The following is a 21,840-nucleotide window of genomic DNA, read 5'->3' as shown; positions in this document are numbered from 1 at the left end:
ATGAGCATATTCGAATATGTTTAATGGTAGTAATTAGCTGTCGAAATTGGAGGCCTTAATCGATAATGAGCAGCTATTGATTTGCTTCCCGATAGAAATTTGTGACAAATGACATGTTATTTAGCATCTACACGTTGAGCTGAGTCCAATGACACCCAGCATGACACTCTAGCGAATGGTAACATGTATTTTACATGGTACACCTAGGTCTAGGACATGATCTCGGTGTGGCAAGAGGGCGAGCTTGATCTCATTGGACTCAGCTTAACGTGTAGATGCTAAATAACATGTAATTTGTCAAAAATCTCCATCGGGAAGCAAATCTATAGGTCATTATTGATAAAGGCCTCCAAAATCGACAGCTAATTACTACCCCGAAACATTTTCAAATATGATCATGTGTGGCACTGTTGCAATCGCCTCGAAACGTAGATGTCAAAGGACACCTTGTTTGTCCCGTTACGCCACCGGGAAGATATTTTCATACTTCTAATGGATTGATTCATATTTTAAGGTTCTCGGAGTGAGACTTTAAGCGGCTGCAGCAGAAGTGTTGAGACGAAAGATGATATCAAGACATTTATAGAATATTCCCATTCACATTATGATTCTTCGTCATAACATCCGACCAAACATCCTTTACAGTCACCGAGCGAGGATTATGAAAGTCCAGGCCCCCCCTTCCTGCACTCGGGGTCCGACTGGGCCAAGTTCCGGGCAGGAAGGGCCACCCCTTCCTGCCCTCGGGGTCCGACCGGGCCAAGTTTCGGTGCGGGGGTCCCAGTTAGGCCTTAGAATAAGGTATTCAAATTTCAGGGCGGTAGGACGTTCCTATCTCAAAAACTGTTTTTCCACCACATTCTGAACCATTAGGTCTTGCAAACACTTCTGAGGGGCTTTGTCCAAATGACAGTCCATTTGGGAAAACTTTTTTTCTCTCAGGGCTAGAACTCCAAATCTCGGATATGTCGTTCTCGGGGCCCCGGGAAATGTGTGTAAACATTTTAGCCTCCCTAGCTATCTCGAAAAGGCCGGAAAAGGGGCGTGACCTCCAACAGTACAGTAAATGTACATAAGACAGAGGTTAGTTTCTAGTCCCCATTTTTTGTGGGATGGAGGTGTACATTTGTGGCTTAAGGTGTGAAAACACAGCTGGCCTGTGGCCACGTTTTTGAAGTCTGGGGTCAAAAGGTCAAAAGGAGCCGGCACCACGCCGCTTATGAGATAACAAAAAGTTAATGTGTATTTCTCTTGTAACTTTTTGTCATTATTAAAGAGAAGCCTGATTCTCAGATATGCGTGTTGGATGGCTAGGGTGTGGGTCTGGGAAGTACTTCAGGCCAAAATCTTGCAAGCGAGCCGCTGGGTGCAGGTGCAACGAGATGGAGCACTTGCTGAGTCATTTCCTGTAGGGCTGGAGCCACAGGTTGAAGCGTATGCGTCCTTTGAGACCCCCTTTGATATATAAGAGACGTCAAAGTACAGCTTACTTAAATGTTGTCGACCCAGTCACCTATTGCATCACTTCCTTTAGGGCTTCGGCCTCCTAATTGATCATTGTAGTATAATTGAATGCCCTCTTTCATATATGATACCTCCACCACTGGGACGTGGCAACAATTCTCCAAATCCATATGGGGAGGGGGGGTGATGCTTGTGGACAGTAGGGTTGTACACTAGACATAAATAGGAAGCAAACTCAGGAGAAGGAATGACCTCTCAAAAATATTTATTTAATAAATTGTTTCAAATAACCCTGCCTCGTTAAATCATTGAGCTTGGTGTTTTGCTTTCAAAAATAGGTTATAGAAGAAGTCTAAACTGCAGAAAATAAAAACATCCAAGCTGCCTTTTAAAGATACCTTGGAATATCTGTCTATTTTTTAACCATCGGACCCTAGTTTACGACAAAAACAACACAATGGACGGCAGCTCCTTTGCCGCGTGGTTTTTAGAGCCATGTAAGGATTAGAGGGGCTGGTCGATAGCAACCATGACGGTCAAGTGACTGGATGCTACGCAGCCCCGTTGAAAAAAATAGAATACCACCCTACACACTGAGGAGAATAATGATATTTAAATTATTATGACCATGAAGTCTTTATTTGCATGGGTTCACATTTCGTTCTGTGTAGCATTGAAAAATCGGAGAAACACTCCCATTCAGAATGCATTGGTTTACATTTCGTTCTTTGGAGCACAGTTATTTTTATTTATTTATTTATTTTCAGTTTTTGTGGAGGTGCTTCAAAGATGCTAATTTTTCTGCAATAATCCAAAATCCAATGGAAAAACCCGTTGGCTTTTTGTCAAGGGAAACCCAGGTCGACGCTCACTTCCGGGTTGGCCAACATACGTCATCCCTCCACCACTCTATACTATAAAAACACATGTTCAAGTTGAATGATAATGCATGAATCTATTCATGCTATTCATGACAATTATTTTGGCCATGGTGGATCCAGATCTGTTCCGGAGCATTTCTGCACCTCGGGCAACAGCGCAGGGTTGCCAGGTCCTGCCTGCAAAAAACGTCCTGCCCACATACCGTTCAAAATCCACCCAAAATGTCCTAGAAGCAGCCCAAGTTGTTGTTTTAGCAGCGAAATGCATTGAGTGTGTGTGTGCGTGGTGTGCGTGTGTGTGCGTGCGTGCGTGCGTGTGTGCTAACACGCTATTTTATGTTGAAATGCGACGTAATCCAGTGTTCACGAAAAGGTACACTGTCAATGTATGCTTTCGGCGACTGGGTTGGCTCTCAGATAAACGTGTTTCACGTCACAGGGTTTGGGAGGAAGGGGCGGGCCTTCTGAGAGGGGGTTCCGGGGGTTTCCTTCCGGGCGGAGTTTGGGTTGTTGTAGTTTTCCGGTGGAGCTGTGCCTGCCTGTCCGATTGTGGAATCCAATAAACCTGCTATCAAGCTTACTTCGCTCAATACCTTGCCTGTGGTTATTACAATATCATTAAAAGTTACATAAAGTAACGGTTTAATAACACAAACGCAGGAAACACGTGAGCTGCTAGTTTAGCGAAAGCAGCGTCCCTAGCAACCTGACGTCGTTGAAACATGCGAGCGAGCCGATTAAATCTTCCTAATAACTATAAAACTAAAGATCAGACACAATCACTGACTGAAGATTATGCAAGTAAAAAGTATATTTCTCGCTAGAAATGTTATTAGAAACACGTTTAACGGTGAATCGATCCTAAAATATTGCATTTCCCATTCAGATAATAAAGATTAATAAAGATCATACACATTCACTGACTGAAGATTATGCAAGGAAAATGTACATTTCTCGCTAGAAATGTCATTAGAAACACGTTTAATGGTGTATCTGTCCTAAAATATTGCATTTCCCATTCAGATAATAACGATTAATATGGCTACGTAACTATTTCACCAAATGCTAGGAGAACGTATCGCCCCCTGTTGGTGCTATTCCCCCATTCATTTCGAATGGAGAAGGACGCGTGTTCAGGGTCACGCTTTGGTCAGGCAAAGCGTGACCCTGAACACGCCTTGCGATGTGGACAGACGCATCTATTACGCCTTGGCGTGATACCGTGATACACACACACACACACGCACGCACGCACGCACGCACGCACGCACGCACACACACACACACACACACACACACACACACACACACACACACACACACACACACACACACACACACACACACACACACACACAAAGTGAACCACACAAACACAGAGGGAAGGCGCCTCTAAATTAAATGTATTATTATTATTATTATTATTCTAGAGACAAACACGAGAGAGAATGAGAGACACACACACACACACCCACACACAAAGAGAGACGCACACAAAGAGAGAGACACACACACACACACACACACACACACACACACACACACACACACACACACACACACACACACACACACACACACACACACACACAAACTTTTAAGGTGGACTCCTGATTTGAGGTGATGAATATGATCCAACAGATCCACCTATGAATGTACTATTGTGTAAAGTAGGGAGTAGGTGGAGTCAAGAAACAGCCACTTCCCCTTTAAAGAAAAGCCCTTCACCAGTCGCCACTCGCCAGAGATCTGCCACCGAGCAGGTTTGCCAGCAGCGGGCTGTGGTTTATAGAGAATGAACCGTGATGGGGAACCCGGATAACGCGCACAGAGCGACCAGATTCTAGCTAATGTGTATTTGTTTTTGCATCACCAACGTCTTCAACCACCTGTTTATTTTGATATAACTTCAACAACAGCAGGTGAGCCTCGAGGGACACCTGAGGGATTTAGAGCTACTGGATTCGAGATCACTTTGGCGTTCCGGGTTGTCGCATTTACTTCCAAGGAGGTCTACTTCATTACTGATCTGATCTCCAACGGAGAGGATCCGTGCGTAATTTTGAGGAAATGTCTTTCCAGTGTGGAGGACGGTGTCGTGGCGGTCTGTGATGTGTGCTGACTGGTAACAGGTGGAGCTCACACACTGCGGATCGCGTTACGCGGTGGAGTCGGAGCAGCGGGATGGGAAACCAAGCGGACAAGGTTGCGCATTTAAGTTACGCAGGAGTTCCCACGGTGGACCCCAACGGCCTGGACCCGGAGGAGGGTCCTCGGATCGGGGTTTCTTACATCTTCTCGAGCGACAACGATGAGCTGGAGGAGCACGTGGTCGAGAAGGACCGGAACCGGGAAGAGAAGCCCTACGACAGACGCGACGAGGTGGAGTGCGCCGTATACCACCGTGGAGACTGCATCTACGAGAAGAGCCTCGTGTCCAACGACTTGGAGTCCCACACCCCGGAGGACCTCCTCCGCAGATGCACAGCGGGGGACCTGGTGGAGTTCGTGGCCGCCGGCCAGCCCCCCCACTGGGCTGTGTATGTGGGACATCTCCAAGTGGTGCACTTGCACAGATGTGAGGTCAAAAGCAGCTTCCTGACGGACGCCAGTCAGGGAAGGAGGTGCAGGGTGGTGAACGAGCTGTACAGGTTCAGGCCCCTCGGTGCAGAACTGGTGGTCCAGGCGGCTATGGAGCAGGTGGGCCTGAAGGACCGGGAGCTGAGCTGGAGGAGCTCTGAGTGCTTCGCCGCCTGGTGCAGGTTTGGGAAGCGAGAGTTTAAGACGGGTGGGGAGATAAGGATCGGAAAACAGCCATACCGCTTGAAGATGATTCTGTCCGATAAACATTGGCACAATCTGGAGTTCCAGAGTCTAGACGATGTGATCATGGAGAAGAGAAGGAACGACCACCTGGGCAAGAGCGCCGTGCTGCAGGAGCTGGCCCATCACTTCAGCAGTGTTGAGGTGATCAAAAGCGAGGGGTGATCAACAGTGTGGGGTGTTCAGAAGTGACAGGGTTAGACAAGTTGATTTTTTAATAGATTTTCTGATGGATGGATTCCCCTGTTAACAACGTAGGAAAGCCTTAACGTAATTTTTGATACCCTTCATTTGATCCTTAACAAACCATTTTGTGATTTAATTTCAATTGTCAATTTTTCAATATAACTTGATGTTAAGATCTTCTCGTATGCCTACAACGATGTGCAGATGCCTTAAAGCCAGAATCGTCAATCCTTTATGCATAATTAACCTACATGATACATTCATTGGCTACAGTGTAGTCTGAATGGTATGACATTGCCTTACAGGTCTTTTTACAGGTGTCTTACATGACGACAAGAGATGTGACAGTTTGATTGTTTTTCTGTGATAATGTTTTCTTTTAAGGCCAAATCCCTGCTTTGCCCAAACATGTTATTGTTCTCTTTTTGCACCAGCATCCGTCTTGAATTAGGCTGACAATGTTAAATTGACTAATTGACCAATGGTCAAGCTGTCTGTCTGTCTGTCTGTCTGTGTGGAAAGGCTATGCAGTATTTCCTTTACCAAATGCTTGCTTAAATTCCATGGGATTGCAGCCTATCTGAATGTAATAACTGTTTCGTGAGCATTTAATGAATATTGAGCCATACATACTGTATAGCTCTATATGTTTATTCTCATCAGCCCCATATGTAATAAACTATTTTTTGGGCATGAAAAATTAGGTTCTCTACTAATGTACTACTGATTTTTTGCGGAATGTGGAAAATGTGTCCTTAAAATGTCGGTGGGGTTGATTTATGAGGGTGTCAAAGGGGTGTCAGGGTGATTCTGAAGAGTGGTGTGGCAGACACTTTGTTTTGTTGTAAAATAAGTGCTATGTCTATAAAAGGAAACTTTGTGTTATTTGTACAATGTACAGCCAGTGTTTAGGGTTCCCGCCTCAGGTCCTTGTTTTTAAACTCTTATGTTTCAACACTGAATATATTAATTCTGTAGGCTTTGTGAAACCAATTAACATTGTTTAAAATTGTTAATGGGCATTCTTGAAAGTTTGTTTTAAGACACTTAACACTCCGTTTCATCATAGTGACCCACTTCATATTTTTGTAATATTGTTACATTTAGTTGATATTTTCAAAGGGAATAGACATGCAAATAGAACTAACACTGTTGCCAGGCTTCCAAAAATAAGGGAGATCTTGTCTAACAAATACCTGTTTTTTTCATTCAATTCATAGCAAAGTGCTTGCGATTAACTCCGGATATAATGAAGGGCCATCATCATCGCTTTGCTTATTCTGTTTACTCAACTACATTCCTTGGATTGGATTGGATAATCACACCAAATGTAATTTAGATTTTCGAAATCATTAAGCAGTTAAATGTATTGACATGACAACAATTACACAAACTTATGTTGATTTATTCAATGTGCTTATCAAAACGATGAAAATGTTTTGTAATTGGATTCCAACTGAGGTTCCTGTCTGTGTAGCTTGTGAGGTCTACCTCTGGATTCCCCCCCAGACACACACCCCCCTCCGCCACCAGCAACAGGCTAAACACTAAACAGTATTTATCTATGTTCGATTTTGAACCATGTCTTCTGTTTGTCCATCTCCATGCCACCTGACTTTCATTGTGTTGTGTGAGTTTGGATGGGGTGACGGTAGCATTTGTGTGCTTCTGTAATCCCCTTTAATTGCCCAGTATACGGTGACTAGACTGTGGATCTCGATCCCGATCAGAATAATACACTACCCAATAAGAGCAGAAGAGAACAAATCTCTGCTCCCTAGATAGATGGAGAGATGGACAGAAACAGATATTCTCACGGCAAATTTCTTTCATTAATAGCTGACGGGCAAGTTATGCTCAAATAATAGCGCCTAAATATTAAGGCACCATTTTAAGTAGATAAGAGGCACCGTCTTTATCCTCTTATTTGGCTGATCATGTGACGTCTCTAAAACAAATACATACATGCATACACACACAAACATGCATACATGCACACACCCGCACAGACACATAGTTTACATCCATCCATCCATATCTGTGTGTTTAAATCGCATGGAACCTCTCAGATGGATTGTGGGTAATTGTTGTGATTACACCTGGCATTTCAAGTGAGTCATGTGGACAAAAGTGTGTGTGTGTGTGTGTGTGTCAGGCACGCCATGGCAGCTTGACTTTCCTGGTGGCTAGTGGTTTGGAATGGTGTGATTTCACAAGTGTAGTGTCCTTGCGGATTGCCAGAAGTCAAGACCTTTCATGGACAAAGCAAACAGAACAGTGGTAGATCTGGGCTCCACCGCACAAAGGGCGGCCATTCATCTGCTAGCTCATGTTTTCTTTGCTCTGGCATACGCGTCTGGCCCCCCTCCCGCTCAAACAGATCTCCAGCACACCTTGCCCGGGTCATGCCAATCGCAACCATTTATCTAATATATGGGTTGTTGATCTAACATAATATGATGATCTAATATAAGAGCCGTTGATTTAATATTTAAGGGGTGTTTATCTAATATAAGGGGCGGTGATCTAATATAAGGGGCGTTGATTTAATATAAGGGGCATTGATCTAATATAATTGTTGTTTATCTAATATAAGAGGCGTTGATCTTATATAAGGGGCGTTGATCTAATATAAGGGGCGTTGATCTATTATAAGGGGCAATATTTAATACTGGGCTAGGATGAGGGTGCAATGAGAGCGAGACTGCTTTGCAGGAAAAAATAGAACGCATAAAAAAGTGGCCTGCTAATGCTATCTGAAGAAGGAGAAAGAATGTGCATACAAACTGCCATCACGCCATTTGCAGTCTGTGGCAGCCCTTAAAGATTGAATGGATGTGGAGTGAAAGTGGGAGAGGCAGGTGTCTCGTGCGTTTCTTTGTTTGCCTCTGCTGTCGCTGTTGTTGTATGTTCTGGTCTGTCCTGAACCAGTTCTTTCATTGGTTCACTTAGTCATGACTAAGTTCATAATTAAATACATATTTTGAAAACAGCACCAAGGGGAAATATTTGAAGCCTTCTCCTGGTCTCCTTCCACTCTTCCAACTGAAAGTAACTGACTGAGCTTCATGGTTCATTCATACAACAGATTGATTCTACTTCTGCAATTAGGAAACCAAATTGAGGGACCATCTCTGTCCACAAAAACATGACTTAACATTCATGATCATAATAAGTGTGGGTGTCTGTTGGGGGGGGATGTCAAAATCGGAAATGAGATGAAGATTGTCCATGTGAGCTGGATGTGACGTCATTAAAGTAATAAAAGACAGAGAATACTATATTTTAGTAAGGTGATGCTCACAAAGGTCAACGTATAAAAAGTGGCCTCATCAACATTATGGGACTCAGAGGCCCGGTGATCAAAGTTAAAAAAGGGAACACTGGAACAATATTTTACCAACACACCTGACACACATAATTTGCGGCATTATGTTTCATTTATTTTGCTTGTTTCACCTTTGAATATATTGGCAATACATGTCAAATAGTATGCCATATAATATCAGCAACAGAATTATCATAAAGCAAGACATGATTTTACCTGTCATTTTTGTATCACACTCTTTTTTCGAACGTGTTGCTCACAAAAATACTGCTCCCAGATGAAGACTTGGCTAAGGCTGCCAATAGAGTGGGTGGGTGGTTGCGAGTAAAGGTACGAACACACCAAACGCGTAACCCGCGTAAGATTTACGCGCGTAACGCAGCTAAAATGTTGCTTGACCATTTTGTGTCAAAAATGGTTCTACGCAGCTACGCGCCTGTGGCTGCGCTGGATTTAGGAGTCCGAGGAAGGAAACCCAAACGCCGCCGTGTTTGGGTGCATGATAGAGCTTGGATCGGGTTAGATTAAATAATCTCAGATCCATAATCGGGTTAAATAACTTCACATGGTGTGTCTGGTGTGTTTCCAGCATTCGTAGTGTTGATCAGCAGTTGAGATTAAAATTGAGATTAAACTAAACAAGAGATTGAGATTAAACTAAACAAGAGATTAGACGTTGCCAAGACGTTGGCAGACGTCTTGGCAACGTCTGCCAAGACGTTGAGGTTGCATAGCAACCAGAGACGCTGTCCATGCAAGTGAATGGGGCGTTCCCTCTTCGTCATAACTATCAAACCAAACACCCTTCACATTCACCGAGCGAACATTATGAAAGTAAAATGCATAGGGGTGTGACGATACACTCAGCTCACGAGACGAGATGAGACACGATATTCGGTTCACGAGATCGAGACGAGACGAGATTTTAAGAAAACTACAATGACAAAATATATGACTGGACCAACAGACTTTTATTTAACCGAGTTGCACATGCATTTTGAAATGTTTTATTATAACTCTTAACATTCATGAAATTGAAACTAAAACTAAAATTTATAAAAATTGAAGTAAAATAAATTTAATTAAATAATTCTCTTTTTTTTCAAGTGCAAACAATATTATGTGCAAAACCAAATCAAAGTTCTACTCCATCAATACAGAGTGCAAATAGTGCTAACAGATTCTGACCAAGTATGTCACTGACAACTAGGTATTGTCCGTGTCTTATCAGTCACTCTACTGCCATTCATAATTTCCGCCGGGTACCCAAAATGCTGCCAAACAAATAATTTAAAAGTGGCGGGGGCATCTTCGACGGTAATACGGGTATTTTCCGACGTCATTCTGGCTGCCTATGGCTGCTTCCCCTGCTTCCCCTCCTTCTCCTCCTCTTCTTCTTTTCCTTCTCCTACGTAAGGTTCTTGCAGGCTAGACGTATCAAAGCCGCATTACTGCCCCTACAGGCCACAAATAGAAGTTTGGATAGCTCAGAAATCTCACGAGACAGATTTTTAACGCGACGGGTAATATCGTCGAGTTTAATCTCGTCACACCCCTAGCACATTTCTCGCTAAAAATGTTTACATAAACGCATTTAATGGCGTAACTATGTTACTATTTCCACCCAGAATAAAGAAAGATGTCGGCCGTATGCATCAAAATTTAACTTTCAACGCTCCAACGCATCACGCGTTGGAGCATCACGCGTAAACATCGTGACATAGCAGCGCGACACAGTGTAGCCTGCAATCACCATTCGACCAGAAACCGGCTTGAAGACCTTCTCGTTCCTCACTGCTCCATCAAGCTCCCTCTGCACGTCTTCCTCCCCAAGAATACAGAGGAACGTCTCCACCTCCTTGTTCGCCCAAGCAAGGGTTTTACACGACATGTTCATTGTAAAGAATAATACCTCAAGGCTACTGTTTAGGGCAAAACGAGTACGGCTCAGTCCGGGTCACGCCCACTTTTGGCGGTGGAAACGCAATCCGTACCGCACCTTTGCGAACCGAACCGTACCGCACCCTGCAGTGGAAACGCGCCATTAGAGTGTTGGCGAGAGCGACATTGTTTCTCAACATGGTTGTATAACACGCTGAGGTGGGGATGACTTTTCAGCATGGTTTTTCCCCTTGCAGACAAGCAGCTCCATCACACACACAGTGTGAAGACGCCCTCCCTTGTGGTTGTAGGGTGGTGTAGTATAGCCAGGGTTCTCCCGCCTCCGTGTGGCGTTCCCATGTGCTTCATGAGCAGGCTAGGACTCATCGCTTGACGCCGTTTGTACGGCTACGTCTACCAGTCCCCTACACCCTGACTTTCCCTGCTATCTCCCTCTACAGTTGGTTTGCTGTTACGGTCGTGGCGCGGTATTCTCCGCTTGCATACGAGCAATTCCATCACTCTGTTCCTCTCGTTGGGAGCGGACGTTAGAGGGGCCGTGTTGCTCGCCACAGTTGGCGGCATGGGTTTTTCCTAGCTCCGCCCCCCAGTGGCGGACGTAGGAGAAGCTTTGTTGCTCTGCATCGCCCTTTGTTCATAGATTCTATGAAATAGGGTTGAGTCAGAAGTTACAGAATTGCTCTATTCTCCTGATCATCGCTTTGCGCGTTCTTCGTAGGTCGAGGATGTGCACTTCCTCGGCTTATTGAGCTAGGTTGCTGGACCCGTCTCTTGAGAGAAGAGCCCATTCCGTATCTTTTGAATTTCCCTGAAGGAGCATTCCCAAGGGATCAATAAAGTGTCTATCTATCTTGCGTCTTCAACAAATCAATTGTTACGCAGAAATAAAAAATGCTCATCACCAAAGCGTTCCTCCGAGGGAATGAGAGTAACCGGCGTCTTTAATATCCTGTCCTCTAACCATTTATAATGGATGTAATCCTTGTCTCTTATACGCTTTGTGTTGATTGAGAAAGTTATGATTGCTTGTAAGGACCTTTAATCCATTGTTGCATAAACTCGTTTTCAGTTTTATACATTCTGTGTGTTCACCGGCAACCAGAGCTTCTTTGTTGCTTTGTGAAGCCCATTAGATGCTCTGTTCACGCCTGCCAGCGGTTCCTCTTACCGCCTCTCGTTGGGAGCAGACGTAAGAGGGGCCTTGCTGCTAACCGCAGTTGGCTCTTTTTTTTTTTTTTAGCTCCGCCCCCAGTGGCAGCAGACGTAGGCGAAGCCTTGTTGCTCTGCATTGCCCGTTTTTCATAGATTATATGAAATACGGGTTGATTCAGAAGCTACAGACTGGTACTCTTAATCATCGCTTTGCGTGTTCTTAGGAGAATTTCTGGTTATTTTAAGAGCCGTTGTGTTTTGCACATCCTCGGCCTATTGAGTCTGATGTGCAGTGTGACTTAGGTCTTATTCACTGGGATCCAGCAGGAGTACATTGATTGGGCTCCGCTCAAAGCTTCCCCTGAGCCCATAAGGCGAAGCCTAGATGGTGTAGCCTACATGAAATAGAACGATAGTTATGATATAATAACTCCAGTTCTATGATTGTAGGCGTAGTCGTATAGTTTCCCACCTGCTGTTCCCTCCAATGCTGAAAGAATATTGTGGATAACGCTGCTGTACGCCGCGTTATATACACGTGCCATGGGGAATGTGGGCAGTGCCCATATTGATTGGTGCATAGCTGAAATTTGCCCGAGCACGTGCACAGGACAAGCCCATAAGGCGAAGCCTCGACAGCTACGCCTACAATCATAGAACTAGAGTTATAATATCATAACTATCGATTACTCTAGTGAACCGTGTAGAAACGTTGTATTCCATTCCTTTGCTGAATCATTTTGTTTAAGACACAGAAGTTGCAGTATTTATTTGAGCATTTGGATAATGTAAATAAAGTCTCATGTCCTAGAGGCAGACTGAGTTAAATTTCTTTAGAGTTTGCAGTACTGAGGATGATTGATTGAAGTTCTGAAAGAGGAACATTACTCCTGCAACATTTTAGTGTGAGGTGGCGCGACGTAAACAAGTGGTTGTTCCTAGTATGAGCTTTGTCCTTGGTTTTGTTTGCGGGTGCAAATTATACATCTGACTCATTGCTTTGGTCAAGATAACTTTTACAAAGATGCATGATCGTCATAACATTAAGTGTACCTTTATTTGTTTGATGTCTTTTTTACTTCCCCCCTCTTCCCCTCATCGTCAAACCGATTATCCACTGTCGGGTCGCGGTGACAGCAGCTCCAGCAGTGGGCCCTAGAATTCCCTTTCCCGGGCCACATTGACCAGCTCTGATGGGGGGATCCCGAGGCGTTCCCAGGCCAGTGTTGAGATATAATCTCTCTACCTAGTCCTGGGTCTACCTGAGGTCTCCTACGCTTGTACCCATGGTCATTACCCATCCCTCATGACCATAGGTGAGGAGAGGAACGAAGATCGACCGGTAGGTCGAGAGCTTTGCCTTGCGGCTCAGCTGTCTTTTCATCACAACAATGTCGTGAAGTGAACACAATACCGCCCCCGCTTCTCAGATTCTCCGGCTAACCTCATGCTCCATCATACCCTCGCTCGAGAAAAGGCCTCAGATTAAACGGTGCTGATCCTCATCGCAGCCGCTTCACATCAGCTGCGAGCCGATCCAGTGAGTGCTGACAGGCCGATGATGCTATCAGGACCACAACCTCTGCAGAAAGCAGTGATGAGATCCTCAGACCACCGAACTGCAACCCCTCCCTAGCAAGACTATGTCTCGATATCCTGTCCATGAATGTCACAAACAGGATTGGTGACAAAGCTTGGAAGAGGCCAACACCCACTAGGATCGATACTGACTTGCTGCCGAGAACCCGGACAAAGCTCAGGCTTTGGGAGTACAGAGATTTGATGGCCCTGAGGATTGACCCCCTAACCCCATACTCGCGCAGCACCTCCCACAGTTTCTCCCGGGGGACCCTGTCATCCGCCTTCTCCAGATCCCCAAAACACATGCAGACCGGATGGGCATACTCTCAGGGGGGAGAGAGTGAATAGCTGGTCCGTAGTTCCACGTCCGGGGCTGAAACCGCATTGTTCCTCCTCAATCCGAGGTTTGACGAATGGCCGAACCCTCCTTTCCAGCACCTTAGAGTAGATTTTCAGATTCAGAAAACTTTATTGTCTGTCGTAACAGAAAATCATCTTTGACGTGGCTCGACATACAAACATGAAAATGTACTGATAGGCATTCATACAACAACATTGATCTCTGAGAGCACATACAGTGTGTATAGATCTTAAAACAAGTATAAATATTAAAAACTGTAAAAATAACTAAATAAAAGCTGTGGATATGTGTAAAGTGTAAAGTGACAGTGCGTCAGAGTTCCTTTGTCCATAGTTCATTGTTTATTTAAGCTGTTTATGGCAATGGGTATGAATGAGTTTTTGTGTATGTTTTTCTTAGATAGGGGTACTCTATACCGGCGGCCTGATGGCAGAAGTTGGAAGGACTTGTGCAGGGGGTGGGTGGGATCCTGTGTAATGAGGTGGGCTTTCCTTTTAACTGCCTGGCTGTGGAGTACTGATAATTGAATTTGAGTTTTGCCAGTTATTTTGCTTCCTTGATTGACGATCCGGGAAAGCTTTGATTTGTTTTTGACAGAGGTGAGGGTGAACCAGGATGTGATGTTGAACGTGAGTACAGATTCTATGAGTGATTTATAGACAGCTGTTAAAATGTCCTGTTTGACATTTTACCAAGGAGGCTGAATAGTGTGATAACCCGGTAATTGGCACACACTCTCTGGTCCCCCTATTTGAACAGCAGAACCATCACCCCGGTTTGCCACTCCTTTGCCACTGTACCAGACTCCCACGCAATGTTTAATAGCCGTGTCAACCAAGACAGCCCCTCATCACCCAGAGATTTTTGGTACACTTATGAGCATCCTTATGTTGTCTAACAACAGACTACCACTCTGGTTTAGATCAGGAAGGCTCTTCCTCCCCACAGCGCCTCTCCATGTGTCTCCATCGTTGCCCACGTGGGCATTGAAATCCCAAGCAGAACTACAGAGTCCCCTACTGGAGCCCCATACAGGACTCCATTCAGGGTCTCCAAGAAGGCTGAGTACTCTGAACTGCCGTTTGTTGCATACGCACAAACAACAGTCAGTGTTTCCCCGGGAGGCAACTCTCTCGTCCATCGGGGTAAACTCCAACACCGCGGCTTTATGAGCAGAGAAGAATAGAGTCCAACCCCTATCCAGGAGTACGGTACCAGAGCTGAGACTGTGTGTAGAGGTTAGCCCCACCAGATCTAATCGGGCAGTACGCCACACCTCCCTAACAAGCTCTGGTTCCTTGTGCCAGCTTCTGCCGCTCGGGTCTGGTCGTTTTTATTTCCGTCTCTTTAAATCTGAACTTGTCGCATGTATGAGTATGGTATGGTTTCCTCAAAATTAATTAGGACCCAGACTATTAAATGTTGCCATCTATGCCACATTTTTCCACAGTGTATTATTTGTAATGCCATCATGTAAAGGTCAACACCAAAACAAGATTGAGATAAAAGTGATTTGAATTGATTCATTCTGGAAATGTGCTTTTTGAAGTGCGGGCCCCATGTTCTTCAAGCCACAGTGGGGGAAATCCTTCAGCCGTGAGCTTGACATGCATGAGGGACGTATTTTGATCAGTTTCTAGGGAAACCCTGCTGGGTCAATCCAAGCTGTGGAAATGACAGTGTGTTGACTCTTCAAGGGTCTTGATTAAAATGCTGGTATTGCACTAATAACCGTGGCACAAAAAAAACACAACAAAGGACTATTCGCCATGTGAGGCCGGCGGCTTTATTCTAACTTGATTAACACACACTGGGTTTTTGATATTGTGAAGGATGTTAATAACAGCGTGAAGAACCCCAGAGTGCCCCACTTCTGTAGTGCTGCGTGTGTTTATACTTACCTATTAATATATTTGATAAAGTCCAGAGTTTAGTTTTATGGTAATTCACTATACACTTAGTCAGTATCTGTAGGACGCTCAACGGCACGACACTCAGTGTACGTAAATCAAACCTACATGATGATATTCAACTCTTGAATTATTCTACGCCAACTGATCTCAGCATCACCTCTGCAGACCATGACACTGTTCCTAGAGTGGACTCTGCTAGTAACTCACAAACCCCCAGTCACCATCCAACAAGATGGCAGAAAGGGATAACAACAGAGTACATAGCGAGCCTGCGTACCTTCTTGATGTGTCCCTGTCTCTCGATGTGACTCGCTAGCCCCCTGGGGGAGGGGGAGGGAGACCCCCCCCCTCCACCCTCGGCCCTTTGATGCATCGATATATATAGAACACTAGATGTCTTACGGCGGCGTCTAGTCTAGAACGTCATCACAGGCCAACCCGGTCTCACGAAAATACGTGACACTGTCACGTTATTTAATCTATTGAAACGTGATCAGGGACACGTATTTTCAAATTTTTCGTGTCAAAAAGCACAAATTTCAAACCCATGTATTTCAATTGGAAGTATTTGTCGTGTCACTAAGCACGACTTCCAAACTAAGGTTCTGTCCGGGAGCGTTCTCCCTAATGTCCCTTAAGGAGCTCCGTACAGAACATTTATTGTTAAAAATTGTCTGTGATAACTAACAATATGACAGCTTTTGGCCACCCGTTTCTACTTAAACTTGTCTGTGAACAATATGACAGCTTTAGGCCACCCGTTTCTACTTTCACCTTTGATTCTGAGAAATTGTGACAATTCACGGATATATTAAATGCAGGTGCGCTGCTCAGGCAAACCGCGAAGGAAAAAAGGGTAGCTGCTTCATCTGTTCTTTTTAGAATTGTACGTCTTGATGTTTTGATCTAGCCATAGATCTATTGTCTTGTTTTTGGCTATGTGAATGGAAGTCCGCGTCGATGCCTCGCAAGTCCAGTGTCGCGAGCGGACGTGACATCTAGAAATCATACCGTATGATAATGGGTTATCATTAATATTGATGTGTAGGGGTTGATTATAACTCGTGAATAATATTGTTTATACCACAGTCTGGGGGAATACTCGTATTCTGATTGGCTGCAGGGTGTGTATTATCTCCTGATATAGGCCTACAGACACCTGCTCAGTAGTTCCAGTCAGTGTTTAGATTCTCTGCCCGAGCCCGAGCCCGACCCGACCCGACCCGACCCGCGGGCCGGGTCGGGCCGATATTTCCCACCACTATCCTCGGGCCGGGCCTTTGATCGAGCGATTTTATTTTTATTTCATCATTGGTTTATTGGCCTAATCTGAGGAGAAATCTATGCCATAAACAGAAATATTATAGGTCTTTATTACACGGGTCTTCTCAATGCCGTGGAACGCTCCGTTCACTTGCATGGGTCCGGTGACTTGTCAACCCCTCTGCTGATCAACACTACGAATGCTGGTAACGAATAAATTGTAAAAAAGACACAGCATGTGAAGTTATTTTTTCGTTTTGGCAGTAGCCGTGTAATAAGCGGGCTAATGTATAGAACGTCGCCGGTCAATATCGAAAATAAGACCCTTCAGGGCGAAGCAAGACACCTTCGCTGCGCGTCGGTGTACTGTTCGCCCTGATGGGGCTTATTTTCCCGATAATGACCGGCGTTCTATGCATTATCCCTACATATATATTTAGCAGAGTACACTAATTGTGAACAAAGTTACATATGTATTAAAAAAAATGTTGGATTGAAATCGGGCTCGGGCTCATAATTACAGTTAATCTGTCGGGGCGGGCCGGGCTCGGACAGAACGTGCACGGGCTTGGGCTTGGTTTTCTTTATTAATCGAATGGGAAATGCAATAGGCCTACTTTAGGACCGAATCACCGTTAAACTTGTTTCTAATAACATTCCTAGCGAGAAATATACTTTTTACTTGCATAATCTTTAGTCAGTGATTACGTCTGATCTTTAGTTTTATAGTTATTAGGAAGATTTAAAAAAAACAACAGATATTCCCTCAATTATTATTACTTTCAAAACGTTGGCCAAGGTGGAATATCCTTTTTATTTGGGCTGCTTCTAGGACATTTTGGGTGGATTTTGAACGGTATGTGGGCAGGACGTTTTTTGCAGGACCTGGCAACCCTGCGCTGTTGCCCGAGGTGCAGAAATGCTCCGGAACAGATCTGGATCCACTATGGCCAAAAGACTTGTATCCCCCCCCCCCCCCCCCTTAAATAAATTCTATGGCAGAATAAAGAATAAATTCATGCATTATCATTCAACTTGAACATGTGTTTTTACAGTATAGCGTGGTGGAGGGGTGACGTATGTTGGCCAACCCGGAAGTGAGCGTAGCCCTGGTTTCCCTTGACAAAAAGCCAACAGGTTTTTCCATTGGATTTTGGATTATTGCAGAAAAATTAGCATCTTTGAAGCACCTCCTCAAAAACTGAAAATAAATAAATAAATAAAAATATCTGTGCTCCAAAGAACGAAATGTAAACCAATGCATTCTGAATGGGAGTGTTTCTCCGATTTTTCCATGCTACACAGAACGAAATGTAAACCCATGCAAATAAAGACTTCATGTTCATAATAATTTAAATATCATTAATCTCCTGAGTGTTTAGAGTGGTATTCTATTTTTTTCAACGGGGCTGCATCTAGTCACTTGACCGTCATGGTTGCTATGGTGGTTGCTATCGACCGCCCCCTCTAATCCTTACATGGTTTGTAAAAACCACGCGGCAAAGGAGCTGCCGTCCATTGTGTTGTTTTTGTCGTAAACTAGGGTCCGATGGTTAAAAAATAGACTGATATTCCAAGGTATCCTTAAAAGGCAGCTTGGATGTTTTTATTTTGTGCAGTTTAGACTTCTTCTATAACCTATTTTTGAAAGCAAAACACCAAGCTCATTGATTTAACGAGGCAGGGTTATTTGAAACAATTTATTAAATAAATATTTATGAGAGGTCATTCCTTCTCCTGAGTTTTCTTCCTATTTATGTCTAGTGTACAACCCTACTGTCCACAAGCATCACCCCCCCCTCCCCATATGGATTTGGAGAATTGCTGCCACGTCCCAGTGGTGGAGGTATCATATATATGAAAGAGGGCATTCAATTATACTACAATGATCAATTAGGAGGCCGAAGCCCTAAAGGAAGTGATGCAATAAGTGACTGAGTCGACAACATTTAAGTAAGCCTTGGGGTCTCTTATATATCAAAGGGGGTCTCAAAGGACGCATATACGCTTCAACCTGTGGCTTACAGGAAATGACTCAGCAAGTGCTCCATCTCGTTGCACCTCACCTCACCCAGCGGCTCGCTTGCAAGATTTTGGCCTGAAGTTCTTCCCAGACCTACACCGTAGCCATCCAACCTGCATATCTGAGAATCAGGCCTCTCTTTAATAATGACAAAAAGTTATGAGAGAAATACACATCAACTTTTGTTGTCTCATAAGCGGCGTGGTGCCGGCTCCTTTTGACCTTTTGACCCCAGACTTCTGAGGGAATAGCTGAATCAATTCATTAGTCAATCAGAAGTATGTAAATATCTTCCCGGGGGCGTAAGAGGGCGAACAAGGTGTCCTTCAACATCTACGCTTCCAGGCGATTGCAACGGTCCCACAGATGAGCATATTCGAACATGTTTAATGGTAGTAATTAGCTGTCGAAATTGGAGGCCTTAATCAATAATGAGCAGCTATTGATTTACTTCCCGATAGAAATTTGTGACAAATGACATGTTATTTAGCATCTACACGTTGAGCTGAGTCCAATGACACCAAGCATGACACTCTAGCAAATGGTAACATGTATTTTACATGGTACATATGGTCTAGGACATGATCTCGGTGTGGCAAGAGGGCAAGCTTGATCTCATTGGACTCAGCTTAACGTGTAGATGCTAAATAACATGTAATTTGTCAAAAATCTCCATCAGGAAGCAAATCTATAGCTGGTCATTATTGATAAAGGCCTCCAAAATCGACAGCTAATTACTACCCCGAAACATATTCAAATATGATCATGTGTGACACTGTTGCAATCGCCTCGAAACGTAGATGTCAAAGGACACCTTGTTTGCCCCGTTACGCCTCCGGGAAGATATTTTCATACTTCTAATGGATTGATTCATATTTTAAGGTTCTCGGAGTGAGACTTTAAGCGGCTGCAGCAGAAGTGTTGAGACGAAAGATGATATCAAGACATTTATAGAATATTCCAATTCACATTATGATTCTTCGTCATAACTATCCGACCAAACATCCTTCACATTCACTGAGCGAAGATTATGAAAGTCCAGGCCCCCCCTCCATCTCGTTGCACCTGCACCCAGCGGCTCGCTTGCATGATTTTGGCCTGAAGTTCTTCCGGGGGGGGCATACAAGTCTTTTGGCCATAGTGGATCCAGATCTGTTCCGGAGCATTTCTGCACCTCGGGCAACAGCGCAGGGTTGCCAGGTCCTGCAAAAAACGTCCTGCCCACATACCGTTCAAAATCCACCCAAAATGTCCTAGAAGCAGCCCAAATAAAAAGGATATTCCACCTTGGCCAACGTTTTGAAAGTAATAATAATTGAGGAAATATCTGTTGTTGTTGTTTTAGCAGCGAAATGCATTGTGTGTGTGTGTGTGTGTGTGTGTGTGTGTGTGTGTGTGTGTGTGTGTGTGTGTGTATAACACGCTATTTTATGTTGAAATGCGACGTAATCCAGTGTTCACGAAAACGTACACTGTCAACGTATGCTTTTGGCGACTGGGTTGGCTCTCAGATATACGTGTTTCTAACAAGATGATATCATTAAAAGTTAGGCTACATAAAGTAACGGTTTAATAACACAAACGCAGGAAACACGTGAGCTGCTAGTTTAGCGAAAGCAGCGTCCCTAGCAACCTGACGTCGTTGAAACATGCGAGCGAGCCGATAAAATCTTCCTAATAACTATAAAACTAAAGATCAGACGTAATCACTGACTAAAGATTATGCAAGTAAAAAGTATATTTCTCGCTAGAAATGTTATTAGAAACAAGTTCAACGGTGATTCGGTCCTAAAATAGGCCTATTGCATTTCCCATTCGATTAATAAAGAAAACCAAGCCCGAGCCCGTGCACGTTCTGTCCGAGCCCGGCCCGCCCCGACAGATTAACTGTAATTATGAGCCCGAGCCCGATTTCAATCCAACATTTTTTTTAATACATATGTAACTTTGTTCACATTTAGTCTACTCTGCTAAATATATATGTAGGGATAATGCATAGAACGCCGGTCATTATCGGGAAAATAAGCCCCACCAGGGCGAACAGTACACCGACGCGCAGCGAAGATGTCTTGCTTCGCCCTGAAAGGGTCTTATTTTCGATATTGACCGGCGACGTTCTATTCATTAGCCCGCTTATTACACGGCTACTGCCAAAACGAAAAAATAACTTCACATGCTGTGTCTTTTTTTTACAATTTATTCGTTACCAGCATTCGTAGTGTTGATCAGCAGAGGGGTTGACAAGTCACCGGACCCATGCAAGTGAATGGAGCGTTCCACGGCATTGAGAAGCAGGGCCGTCGATAAGGGGTGAAAGGTGATGACGATTCTAGGGGGCCACAGCCCAGTGGGGGCCCACCAAAAAAATAAAAAAATAAAAAAAAATCAACTACCCCCCCCCCCGTCAACAATTCAGCGCAGGGGGGCCCATCAGTACTTCTTGTATAGGGGCCCAGGAATTGGAGCAACGGCCCTGTTGAGAAGACCCGTGTAATAAAGACCTATAATATTTCTGTTCATGGCATAGATTTCTCCTCAGATTAGGCTAATAAACCAATGATAAAATAAAAATAAAAACGCTCGATCAAAGGCCCGGCCCGAGGATAGTGGTGGGAAATATCGGCCCGACCCGGCCCGCGGGTCGGGTCGGATCGGGCTCGGGCTCGGGCAGAGAATCTTAACACTGACTGTAACTACTTAGCAGGTGTCTGTAGGCCTATATCAGGAGATAATACACACCCTGCAGCCAATCAGAATACGAGTATTCCCCCAGACTGTGGAATAAACAATATTATTCACGAGTTATAATCAACCCCTACACATCAATATTAATGATAACCCATTATTATACGGTATGACTTCTAGATGTCACGTCCGCTCGCGACACTGGACTTGCGAGGCATCGACGCAGACTTCCATTCACATAGCCAAAAGCAATACAATAGATATATGGCTAGATCAAA

General features: G+C 44.3%; 1 protein-coding gene across 1 annotated transcript; it reads left to right on the top strand.

Moving 5' to 3' along the window:
- Positions 1-4,067: 4,067 nt before the first annotated feature.
- lratd2a (LRAT domain containing 2a) lies at positions 4,068-6,054 on the top strand. The gene has a single exon (XM_060043624.1). It carries the CDS (start codon positions 4,530-4,532, stop codon positions 5,331-5,333), a length of 804 nt encoding a protein of 267 aa, XP_059899607.1. The 5' UTR covers positions 4,068-4,529; the 3' UTR covers positions 5,334-6,054.
- Positions 6,055-21,840: the final 15,786 nt, after the last annotated feature.

Source organism: Gadus macrocephalus, chromosome 22 (assembly GCF_031168955.1).
Source record: "Gadus macrocephalus chromosome 22, ASM3116895v1".
In the NCBI taxonomy this organism is placed as follows: Eukaryota; Metazoa; Chordata; class Actinopteri; order Gadiformes; family Gadidae; genus Gadus; species Gadus macrocephalus.
Note: the sequence above shows the minus strand (reverse complement) of the source record. Positions and strands in the feature narration are given on the sequence as shown.